Raw genomic sequence first — 13187 nt, 5'->3', positions numbered from 1 at the left:
CTTATAGATTTAAGGCACACTGCCTTTTAAAATACCCATTAACACCTTTCATTTGATACCTATATCGTACAAACAAATTCTAGAGTCACCCCTAGTCCACCTTTATGGCGATATCTCGAAAAGGCGTTCACCTATAGAACTTAGGCCCACTCCCTTTTAAAATACTCATTAACACCTTTCATTTGATACCCATATCGTACAAACAAATTCTAGAGTCACCCCTGGTCCACCTTTATGGAGATATCTCGAAAAGGCGTCCTCCTATAGAACTTAGGCCCACTCCCTTTTAAAATACTCATTAACACTTTCATTTGATACCCATGTCGTACAAACAAATTCTAGAGTCAGCCCTGGTCCACCGTTATGGCGATATCCCTAAATAGCGTCCATCTATAGAACTATGGCCCACTCCCTCTTAAAGTACTCTTTAATACCTTCCATTTGATACACAAGTCATGCAAACACATTCCAGGGTTACCCTAGGTTCATTTTACTACGATGTGATTTTCTCTTATTTTGTCCCCATAGCTCTCAACTGAGTATGTAATATTCGGTTACACCCGAACTTAGCCTTCCTTACCTGTTTTTATTGCTTTTGCACCCTGAAATAAGAATATGAACATAAAAAAGTTTTTGATTTGGTTTTGTTCGAAAAAATGAGAAAAACGAAAAACATGAAAATTCATCAAAATTTGACATAGATTTGATTTATTCTAGTATACTAAAATCAATTTAAGATTTATTCTTATAAATTTAGTTTTAGAATACAGTTTAAATGTTTAAAAATGCTTTTTCCTGCTTTTCCTGCCATATTCGGTAACATTTTCTCTTATTAACGTCCAAATATAGTCCCCCATCATACTTTCCGTGTACTGACCTAGATAGCGTTTCTTAAACTCCATTATATCTTGATGGAATCGCTCCCCGTGTTCTTCTGAATAAGCTCCCATATTATCTTTGAATTTATCCAGATGTGAATGTAACATGTGCATCTTTAGCGACATTCTACATCCGATGGCGGAAAAATTCGTAATCATGCCAGTTATCAGTTCATCATAATTTTCATCCCTATGATTTCCAAGAAAGCCATGAACAACTGCCTTAAAACTGTTCCACGCTAGTTTCTCCTCATTGCTAAGTAGGTCCGGGAAAATATAGCAGTTCATAATTTTTTTTCAAAATAATTAATAAAACTAGGCTTAAATTTGACCAATATGTGCTGTAGTGCAAGTAACAAGACTCCACTAGTACAACCCGACGTTTCGCTAATCATCTTAGCATCCTCAGGGGTGAACTGCATTTATTTCAATTATTTTTCCAATTTCAATCAACAACAACATTATAACATGTAAAAAAACATAATTTGAAACTAAATATATATAAACCTTACTAATCAATATCACAATTATATATCGAGCATTTACAATATTTGTATACGTTAATATATATATATATCTTACATATTGCACTAAACGTCGTCATCAGTATATTTTAATTTAAATTAATTTATACTAAAATTATAAAAATTATGTTGATACCCGTTTGTTTGGGTACACTTGTCAAATATGGTTGTTTAGTTGGACTTTGATCCATGTATATTTGTTTGTATGTTATTTGTTTCATATGCATAACAGATAAGCAGAAGAAATGTCATCTGTGTCTTTTTTTCTGTTTACTGTTCTGTTTCTCTTTTGTAGTAACCTTAAACTCTGTATTGTGAATCTAACCTTTTCGCGTTTCTCTTTGTCTAAGATTTTCGCGTTGTGGAGATCAGCTGTATGACCGGTTGCTGTGGTATGTTGCGATAATGCCGTGCTATTTTTGCTTTTCCTTATATCCGTGTCGTGTTCTTTTAGACGAACGCCTAATGAGCGTTTTGGTGTACCTATGTATATTTTATTGCATTTAGGGTTATCATCTCCTTTATATGCTATTTCGTACACAATGTTAATTTGTTGTGTAGCTGGAATTGGGCCTTTTGTTTTCGTTAAAATAATAGACAAAGTTTGGTTAGATTTGTAGGCGAAGAATATATTGTTGTTGGTTTTTGGAATACTTTTTTATATGTGGTCTGTTAACCTAGGAATGTATGTTACGCTGTAATACTGTTTTGGTTGGATATTGATGTTAGCTGTTGGGTCGTTGTTAATTTAGTATTTTATTTGCGTTTTCTTTTGTTCAATTAAATTTTGTATGAGACCCTGTAGGTAATTGTTTTTTCTCAATGTTTTGGTGATTTTGTTAATGTTGACATCCCAGAATTTTTCATTGCTGATTTTCAGCACTTTATGGATTAAGTTTTTTTCCGTGTTAACTTTATATTTGAATGGTTGGGCGGATAAGTAATTTATCAGCCGTCCCGAAAATGTGGGTTTTGTATACCAATCTAGTACAAGACTTTGCCTTTTCTGTGGATGTGCGTATCTAAAAAGGGGACGCTGCCATTATTTTCTATTTCCACAGTAAATTTAAGTTTATTGTGGTACTTGTTTAATGTGTGGGAGACGTTGTCTAAATCTCTTATCTTTACAATGGCAAATATGTCGTCCACATACTTTGTTAAAAATGATATTTTTATATTGTTTTTTATTTAAGTTCTGACATGGTATGTTTTAACAGGTCGTACATAAATATGTAAGCTATGATTGGGGAGAGGCGATTACCCATCGGCATCCCAAAAGTTAGGGCGTATGGCTTCTCATCCCACATAAAATAATTATTTCCCATTAGGCAAAAATTAAGTATATCTAAGAATTGTTTTTTTGTTATTTTGGTTACTTTTGTAATTCATCCCATTTCTTCAAAATTATTTTTATGGCAAGCATCGTTGGTATATTGGTAAATAGCGATACCACATCAAATGATACTAGTATGTCGTCGTTATAAACGCTTGTGTTTTTAAACCTTTCCTTAAGTTTATACGAATTTCTTATATTGTATTCATCAGAAGCCAGATTCCTGAAAATATCACCAATGCAGGCATGCTTAACCAACGGACCGATATTATTTCGTTACGATAATTAACGTTACAAAGTAATTCCAATAAAATAATTTCCAATAAAATATTAGACGACAAAAGTACATACAAAACACTAAGGAGTGATCCCACCAACGAACTCCAAAGGAAAATTAACATGTTAGTCGAAATTTTATACAAAAACAAAGCAATTGAAAAACAACAGCTTACAAGCACAATAGCGAATGCTCCAAAGCTGTACGGCTTGCCAAAAATACCCAAGCCGGACCTTCCATTCCGTCCAATAGTTTCGTCCATAAATGTTCCATGTTATAGATTGTCAAATACATTGGCGATATTCTCAGGAATCTGGTTTCTGATGAATAAAATATAAGAAATTCGTATGAACTTAAGGAAAGGCTTAAAACACAAGCGTTAATAACGACGGCATACTAGTATCATTTGATGTGGTATCCCTATTTACCAATATACCAACGATGCTTGCCATAAAAATAATTTTGAAGAAATGGGATTAAATTACAAAAGTAACCAAAATAACAAAAAACAATTCTTAGATATACTTAATTTTTGCTTAATGGAAAATAATTATTTTATGTGGGATGAGATGCTATACGCCCAAACGTTTGGAATGCCGATGGGTAATCCCCTCTCCCCAATCATAGCTGACATATTTATGGACGACCTGTTAAAAGATAGCATGTCAGAACTTAAAGAAAAACACAATATAAAAATACCATTTTTAACAAAGTATGTGGACGACATATTTGCCATTGTAAAGATAAGAGATTTAGACAACATCCCCCACACATTAAACAAGTACCACAATAAACTTAAATTTACTATGGAAATAGAAAATAATGGCAGCATCCCCTTTTTAGATACGCGCATTCACAGAATAAAGCAAAGTCTTGTACTAGATTGGTATACAAAACCCACTTCTTTGGGACGACTGATAAATTACTTATCAGCCCAACCATTCAAATATAAAGTTAACACGGCAAAAAACTTAATCCATAAAGTGCTGAAAATCAGCCATGAAAAATTCTGGGATGTCAACATTAACAAAATCACCAAAACATTGAGAAAAACAATTACCCACACGGTCTCATACAAAATTTAATTGAACAAAGGAAAACGCAAATAAAATACGAAATTAACAACAACCCAACAGCTAACATCAATATCCAACCAAAACAGTATTACAGCGTAACATATATTCCTATGTTAACAGACAACATATAAAAAAGTATGCCAAAAACCAACAACAATATATGCTTCGCCTACAAATCTAACCAAACTTTGTCTACTATTTTCACGAAAACAAAAAGCCCAATTCCAGCTACACAACAAAATAACATTGTGTACGAAATAGCATGTAAAGGAGATGATAACCAAACATGCAATAAAATATACATAGGTACCACAAAACGCGCATTAGGCGTTCGTCTAAAAGAACACGACACGGATATAAGGAAAAGCAAAAATTACACGGCATTGACGCAACATACCACAGCAACCGGTCATACAGCTGATCTCTACAACGCGAAAATCTTAGACAAAGAGAAACGCGAAAAGGTTAGATTCACAATAGAGAATTTAAGGATACTACAAAACAGAAACAGAACAGTAAACAGAAAAGAAGACAGAGATGACATTTGATTGCGGGGGGAATGTGGCACCCGTGTCGTGGGGCGCGATCGCACGCAAATAAAAGAAATAGAAAAGAGAAGAATTATTACCGATTCGTTACAATTTATTTATAAACAATAAATATTTTACAATAATGGTTTATACAAGTGAAGCACTCACAGACTTCCTGGACGTCAGGAAGTTTAATTAATTTCACAATATAAATAGCAATTCCGAGTGAATATGCCGTAGTGCAGTTAGGAAGAAATTAATCGAATTACCAAATGCACTTAACACGTTCAAATGTATGCCAGCGATTAATTGCAAATAGCAAGTTAAAAAAATTAAAATTTAAGTTATGTGACAATGGCTAGGAGCCAAAATTGTACAAAATAAATTCAAAAGGCAACTCAGATTTTTAACATTAATTATTTTCAAATCTTAATTCACTGACACTCGCACTGGATAAAATGGCTGATTTAAAAAAAACTCACTTTTTTTCTTACTCACCTGGGGCTAGCTGCTGGCTCTTTGACGTTCCAAATAGAAAAAAAAGATTTAAAAACGAAAAAGGTCCGCACCACCTGCCGATAGCTAACTTTCGTCGAGTTTTTCCCCATTGAAGTTAGCGCTCGGCAGGGGTGGGCCGTTACCGGTAAATAATAATATTGCCAAAAAATGTGCATTAGGGTGGTAGCGAATATTTAGGCTGGTGGCCTAAACATGCCGGCCCCCTTGCGGCGAGCAACTCGAAAGAGCAAAAGAAAAAACTGGTGAGTACGCCAGCAACCTTCCCAAGGCAGGATAAAATAAATAAATTAAAACTATGATGTGTATGTATCGTTGGAGCGTAAGTACGATCTCCGGCGGACATCCGTGCTCGCAGTAATGCAGCCTCGCTGAACTGTGGATGAAAAAGAAAAGCGTTAGTATTCAAGTACGTGGGGTTGCTTGGTTTAAAATGCACCTTGTGGTATAAAAAAAAATAAATGTAAGGCGCGATAACCTCCGAAGAGGTCTAAGGCCGAGCTTCTCTTCCAATTTGCGTCGTGCTCCTCTTGATTTTTCCCTACAAATTGGCCGGACGGGACCTACATGTTTTATGCCGACTCCGAACGGCATCTGCAAGGCAGATGAGTTTTCACTGAGAGCTTTTCATGGCAGAAATACAATCGGAGCGCTTGCCAGACACTGCCGAGGGGTGACCCCGCTTAGAAAAATTTTCTTCTAATTGAAAAATCTTATTTCTAAAATTTTGATGTTGCTTTGCCCGGGAGTTGAACCCAGGGAATACGGTGTGATAGGCGGAGCACGCTACCATCACACCACGGTGGCCACCTTGTGGTATAGTTTAAGGTTTTATAGTGGGTGGGCTCCGGACACGACGAGGCCGAATATTGTGGCTTGGGTGAGGAGCCCGCCGACAGTCGACCCGGGTGTGCCGCCGACCATAATACTGGCGTAGACGTCGGCGCCCAAAGTGAGCAACACTGGCGACGATCGGTAAAACGTCGGATCGGCCAGCTTCATGAACTGGAATGGGGCCGCTACCGACGGGTCCAGATTTGCCGTGGGGTTTAACCTGGCATAGTTTGCTATTACGGTGGCTTGGGCCGTGATCCTTCCCGCTACCCCATACTTCCCTCGAAGAACGACGGTGCACCTCGAAAGACGTGCGGTATTGTTACGCTCCAGGTGTAGATCCTTGCACAGATTGGCATCGATAATGCTGGTGGGAGCGCAGGCATCTAACAGAGCGCGTACCAGGTGTAAACGGCCTCCTGCCTCAATTCGGACTATGGCTGTCGGCGCGATGGCGATCAATGCTCGAGTTATAGTCGGTGCCGCTAGATTGTCCCGGAGTCTGCCGCTCCTGAAGCCAGTGGGGGTTTGTTGTTGCCTCACGAGAGCTCGATCTTATTAGGGGCCGCCCTCCCAGTGAACTGTCGTGACGAGCGGGACGGACGCGGTTCCGCGTCGTCACGCTGGTTACCAGTAGGGCGGTGCGATGGGCGGAAAGGACGTGTCTCCGCGCCATCCCCGATTTGTGAGCGCGCGAAAGCGCCGTGCATAGGCGAGCGGTTCTCAGGTCTCTCATGACGTAATAGGGGCCGGAATCACGGCGTTTCTAAGCTCCCCGATTGGGCTACCTCTGCTGCATTGGCCAGCCTCTCCTCTTCCTCTTCTTCCTCGACTTGCTGGGCCCATGATTTAGTTTGCTCTGTGACATGGATGGAGAGGACCCCGTCCGAGCTCGCATCGTCGTCGTTGTGCTTGCTTTGAGGTGGCGACGGCTGATCCTCGTCCATGTGTAGCGTCGTGTGATGTGGTTCACTGCAACGTCGGCATCGGTCTTCGCTGGGGCAGATTTCCAGGCGGTGGAACGGGGATATGCAGTTGGGACAATAGCGGTGAATGAGTATTGCACGTAGTCGCTCCTCAGTCGACATACCACGGTAAATTGGGCACAATCGCACTCCATGCGGTTTGGTGCACAGACGGCAAGCGATGGTGAACGCATTTGGGCGTGCCTCGGTTTTGGAGAGTTTGAATGCAAATCCAGGCATGTCTGGAAATGGTAGCGTTTAGTAATATTACTGCACAGGTTGCAAATCCAGGCATGTCTGGAAATGGTAGCGTTTAGTAATATTGCTGCACAGGTTGGTTGGGTGGCTAATTGCTGGAGACCCGGGGTCGATTCTGGCTGACCTATTGGTTGGCGTACTCGTGATAAGGGGTACATGTGGGATGCATAATCTTATTAGGTTATTCTGCAGTGATTATGGTATGCTTGTGGTCGTTGAATCCACTATTAGACTTTATAAAGGCTTTATTTAGATAGTACGCCTAAAAATATCGTTAGTTTTGGAAATAGTTTCATATTGAATGCCACCAATAGTAAGATTAAGAATTATTAAATATAGGCTTAGATCAAACTATGTTTTTCGGTGTTTACCTAAAGCAGGCAATACGCGCTAATATACGGTATATCACGATAAACCAGTGTGTTGTCACGGCTCCTTGTAATTGCCCTACAAAAATTTGGTCATAAAACTCACCCACGCCGATACAAATATGGCTGTGAATATAACCTATGAATCCCTGTAAAATGACTAGTCAAATGACGTCGTGCATATAAATGTGCGACAAATGTAAAGAGGCCTTTACTCGCTGTCTGGGAACACTCTTTGTGTTGATTTGGGCCATGTTGTGTGAGAATCACAAATTGTGGTGTGTTTGTTGATTCCAACACAACCCTCCATAGCCTCCACTAACGAGTGTGGCAATTTGTAGAGCTGTCAGCTGTTCACTCTTCCAATCGTTGGAAGGAGGCAGCTGAGCGGTGCTGCCAATTTGGAAGCGTAATAAGACATAATGGTCATGTCATGCAATTATTTTATGTCCTGACGCGACATAAGATTTATAGTCTTTTCTAAAAAGTTTAATTTCTCCCTTGTTTGTAACATCGAAAGCATAGATGACACTACTTTATTCCTGCTGGGATTTCAAGCAAAAAAGGGACTGACGAAAGTCTGTCGAAACTTCAATACACAAACAAAGCAATTTCTGTCATGAAAGCGAGACCACTATTGAGTGTGACATGTTTAAAATGTAAAACACAAACAAACTCATGCACAGATAAACCGCGAAAATTATTTCGGTCTCGAGTGGTTAACCCCCCTTTTTCCCCAAGCAGGCTGATTTTGATTGTGTTTTTATGCCCAAATTTTCAAACTAAAAACTTTTCTCAAAAAAAAAGAAAGAAGCAAAAAGACGGCCGAATGTCAGGAAAACTATCGAAATACAACCTGGCCCGTGTGTTTTCAGTGAAACCAGGCTGTATCTTCAGGGTTTTCGTTAGTTGATTTTTGTTCGGTTACTAACACTTGAGTTTGTTGGATCCCGCGGATCCGAGTTGTGATACTCTTTGGATCGCGCGCAATGTGCTTCCTACGTAAGAACCGAAAAAAACAAATGTCATCGAGTGGCAACCTTGTTTCGTTCATTCAAAATGACATTCATTCATGTAAATGAGTATAGAGACATTTTGAATGAATTTTCATTATGAAGAAAAACTTGTAATGGTAAGTATGCTGGTATCGTTCCCGTTTTGTAATTTTATAAATTTTCTAACTTTTTATTCTTTTGTTTCGTTTCAGCTAATTACCTTGTATCGTTCCGTCATGCGCTACTTGGTAAAATTTATAATGAAATAAATTTCAACAGCCGAGGGACCAAAATATTTTATTTGATATATGCTAAAGATGGCACTATCAGTAATGCTCCGCAATGCCGGCAGGTTGAATGTTGTTGGACTCGCGAAGGCCCCTGCCCAGCTCTCATTTCAATTAAAAACAATGACCACGACTGGTGCTATTTCAGCTAAGAGCTTGAAGGCGCTCACCACAATTAAGAATACACAGTGTTTGCAAAAGAATTTTTCATTAAGTTCTGTTAAAATGGCAGCAGCTACGGGTAACCATACGCCATTGTGGACAGCTGAACGTTTGATTTCACTTTCGTTATTAGGAGTTATGCCAGCTGCCTTCATACATCCCTCGCAAACCCTTGATGCCCTACTTGCTATTTCCTGGCCAGCCTTTAGATTGATGAATTGCGGAATTGGCGCAATTTCGACGAACTAAAATAGGAAAAGCGCGTAGGGATAAGTTCTGTCAGTCGGCGAAGGAAACTGGCTTTCGATCGCGGGCTGCTTTCAAGTTGATACAGCTTAATTGTAAATTTTGTTTCCTACAACAATCACAGGTACGCATAGACCTGTGCGCTGCCCCTGGGGGCTGGATGCAAGTGTATCATTACACTGCAATGGGGTAGTTTACATGATAAAAACTCAAAAACTGAAGACCTTGCATGTACTTATAAACTATTTTCGCGCCTAAAGGAGGAGGGCCTGAAAGTAATTGCCGATACCATGTCTTCATATTTGCAACGCTACTCAATTTTAAGCGCATATTTTTGTATATGGCGCCGGCATTAGCTGTTTATTTCCTGAGATATTACTGTTTCCAAAGCGGGCGTAATCCTATTGTTTGTATTGGTAAATGGTTGTTGGTTTCACGCCTTTTGTTGCTTCATTTGGTCCTTTCTACAGACAATTGCCGCAGGTTTTTTTTTTTTTTTTTTTTTTTTTTTTTTGGAGCACGACGCTTATCTCAAGAAGCAGTTAAAACAGCGGGACTTGTAATATCTTTTGCTCAATCAATGACTCAAGCTAGTCTGCGTTCGATCGTCGATTTGCTAAAACTATTTTTAGTGACGCAGAAAACGACTGCAATTACAAAACCGGACACATTGCAAACGGATAAATTTTAAAATGAGTTGCCTCACATTTTTCGTAACATTTACATTATTTTTTGCATTTGGCTCGACGACAAGTTTAAATGTTGTTAGCGAGGACAATATGCCCAGTGCTCCGCTACCTAATGGTGCAGCAGTCGATGAGGTAGTCGTCGAATCTTCGCTTTATATCAAACCAAAGGTAAATATGAGACCTCAAGTACGTCGTGTACGTAGTATACCCTTTGATATGCCTTTGACTAGCGCTTCATTGCTAGAACATATACGTGTTAAGCGCGTACCAAAATATCAATCACTTCCACCTCAATATGGACAGTCACAGGCTACAGCAAATGCTGCTGCGCATGATATCAAATACGTACGCTACGGTACAAATACTGCAGCATCAAACGCTGGGGCACAGGCATATAATACATTCGGTCCAAATGGTTCATTTGGTGCATCTTCAGCTGGTACAATATCGCAAGCCACCCAGATGGGCCCATTAGGAGTACAAAACTCTGTTGGCGCATCGTTGAGTCAAACATATACTCTACCAAATGGACAAACAATTAACTTTGCCAGCACGAATAGTTTTGCTAATGGACCATTTGGTAATAACGCCAATAGTCGCGGATCTTCGGTAGCTGTTAGTAAAACTTAAAGTCGTAGCGGTGCTTATTACTCTTTGTAAACAATTGGAAAGTATCAGTAATTTGACATAAATTGTGAAATATAAACGCTGTGCTACAACTAAAATTAAAAAAATGTAATAAACAAATGCGTAAAGTGTAAAGGGGATCAGCATAGCTTTGTTGGAGGCTACATTTTTGAAGGTTTTCATAACAATGGTTTAAGCGCCACAGAAGTAGATGCTGATCAATTAATTACAATGATCAAACATTGCTTAAATGAACTGCCTATTGATAAACCAAAAATGTTGCCAGGCGCTTATACGCCTCTTGTGATTTTGGAACTTATTGCGCTGGGTGTGGATATTTTTGATACAGCCATGTAAACCAATGGATGCGATGGAGCATTTTACAAGCTGTGTTCTTTCCATCAACTGTGTTAACAACAATAGGTTATGGCAACATTGTGGCCGTAACAACGGGTGTATGCGTCTTTTGCATTTGCTTTGCGCTGGTTGGTATTCCATTTACACTTACCATCATCGCAGATTGGGGTCGTCTCTTTGCCACAGCCGTCTCAGTGATGTGCAACTACATGCCGAAAGTGCCGAATTTCAGCAACTTTATTGGCAAGACATGGTTTTATGCGATTTTGGCGGTTGGATTTTTGGGTGTCGATTTGGCTGCTGGCGCCTGGCTGTTGCTGCTCTCGGAGGACGACATATGAATATCATGCTGCATCTACCAGTTCTATCAGAATACAAGCAACCCGATGATTGGAATTAATTTATGATGGTAAGTAGGTAGTAATGACAGCTAAAACCACCTTAATTTCAAATCAGTTAATTTAAAGGTGAAACAACGCTTAACAAAACAACTGCCTCACATGCTACTACAGCCAAACCACAGGAACATGCAGAACCTGCGCACAACATAACGGAGATTGATACGCAAACGGATTTCAAAGGTATGATGTTGAACTATATTCCCTTACGGTAATAAAATATTAGCAGCCCCATTCTAAACGAAAATTCCGTGCGAGTTTTTTCCCTTCTCCCATTCCTCGTATTTTAAATAAAAATTCCTTGTGAGTTTTTCCACTTCTCCCTTCCCTCCTATTCTGAACAATGTTCGAAAGAGAGAAAACCGGTTAGCGGAGAAAAGTAGGTATTATGAATGTGAGAGAGAGAGAGATTTCTTTGCCATTTCATAGGAGTTTTTTCACTAGTTAAATTAAAGGGAATGCATCAAAAATAGTTAAAGGAAACTAGTTCTTTTAAGAAAGAACACTTAATTGTACAATTTTTGCTAAAATATGTATTTACATTGTACCACAATATTCTCACTGTTAATACAACAGCAACAACAACCACAATATTCTTTATTTTAAGTCGAAAAGTATATCATAAGCAACGGAAGAGCTCTTTGAATATTCGATGTAGCCATCCAGAAATTGCGCAATGATTTTTTAAGAAGGCTTAGTGAGATTTTGGCATATGGCGAAAGGCGAACTCAACTCGACAAGGCCGCCAGAAAATTGCTTTGCAGAATGAAAGCAGGCAACTCCGGCGGATTTGTGTTATCCCGCCGTCTTCTTCTTATGCTCCTCTGTTGATATTGCTGTGGCACCAATTCATTACTCATTTCAGTGAATACCACATGAAATGCAATAATGTGCATTGTTTACACCTTACTTCTTAATTCCAAACAAATTAGCAACAATAATAAACCTCACAATTTTTTAAACAAAATAAGAAATGCGCAATGAAATTACAATTGACAAAACAGCTGACTTCGAAAATTCGAAATTCCTATTCCCCAATTTTCCTTCTCCCTAGGAGAAAAAAAAAAAAAATTGGAGGAATTTTTCCGCGGGAATAAAAAATCCGTAAGAACAAAATTCCGCGAGACTATTTAGAATTGGTATGTAGATGTTTTAAGACAAAATCATGATTATTGATTCACTGGTATTCTGTGGCAGATAGCTGATCTGCGGTAGGGTTCTGTTGGCCTCGTTCGTGGTGAACGAGAGCTGGGTTAGGGGATTTATTGGCCTCGTTCGGGGTGAACGAGAGCTGGGTTACGGGATTTGTTAGAGTGGTTGGGAGTCTTCCTGACCCTCACTGGAGGGTGGCAGTAGGATCAATTTCGTGATTTGTCTGGTGGTTTGTCCCCTTGCCGTATCAAGTTCGACGACTCGAACTCGGTTATCGGGGCCATAATGGAGGTTGGCTATCCGACCTAGTCTCCATTCGTTGGGGGGCAGATTGTCCTCTTTAATGACGACTAAGTCCCCCTGTTTGAGATTCGATTGTGGATGCTTCCACTTAACGCGCTTCTGCAGTTCGGTGAGATACTCCGTTTTCCACCGCTTGCAGAAGGTTTGATGCAACGCCTTAAGTTTTTCCCATCTATTGACGAGCGAAGCGCGATTCTCGCTGACGTCAATCTAGGGTGGCGCTAGTAGGTGGCCCCCGACTAGGAAGTGCCCGGGGGTAAGTGGCTCCAGGTTGGACGGGTCATTTGAAGACGGGCTTAGGGGTCGGGAGTTGAGACAGGATTCAATCCTGCACAGGAGGGTGCTAAACCCCTCTAGAGTAAATTTATGATCCGATGCGATCTTTTTGAAATGAGTTTTGAAACTCTTGACT

The 13187-nt window shown here is 39.7% G+C and overlaps 2 protein-coding genes across 4 annotated transcripts in view; both read left to right on the top strand.

The window, feature by feature from the left end:
* LOC137234356 (transcriptional activator cubitus interruptus-like) overlaps positions 1-13187 on the top strand; it is a 639403-nt gene that overhangs the window by 239528 nt on the left and 386688 nt on the right. The window lies entirely within an intron of this gene.
* Positions 9866-10649, top strand: LOC137234357 (uncharacterized). The gene has a single exon (XM_067757945.1). It carries the CDS (start codon positions 9942-9944, stop codon positions 10566-10568), a length of 627 nt encoding a protein of 208 aa, XP_067614046.1. The 5' UTR covers positions 9866-9941; the 3' UTR covers positions 10569-10649.

The sequence above is a fragment of the Eurosta solidaginis genome, chromosome X (assembly GCF_040869045.1).
Source record: "Eurosta solidaginis isolate ZX-2024a chromosome X, ASM4086904v1, whole genome shotgun sequence".
Lineage (NCBI taxonomy): Eukaryota > Metazoa > Arthropoda > Insecta > Diptera > Tephritidae > Eurosta > Eurosta solidaginis.
The sequence above is the reverse complement of the archived record's forward strand: the minus strand, read 5'-3'. Positions and strand labels throughout refer to the sequence as shown.

What these genes read in the sequence shown, in the direction of transcription:
- LOC137234357 (XM_067757945.1), top strand. Translation starts at nt 9,942, where the DNA reads ATGAGTTGCCTCACATTTTTCGTAACATTTACATTATTTTTTGCATTT.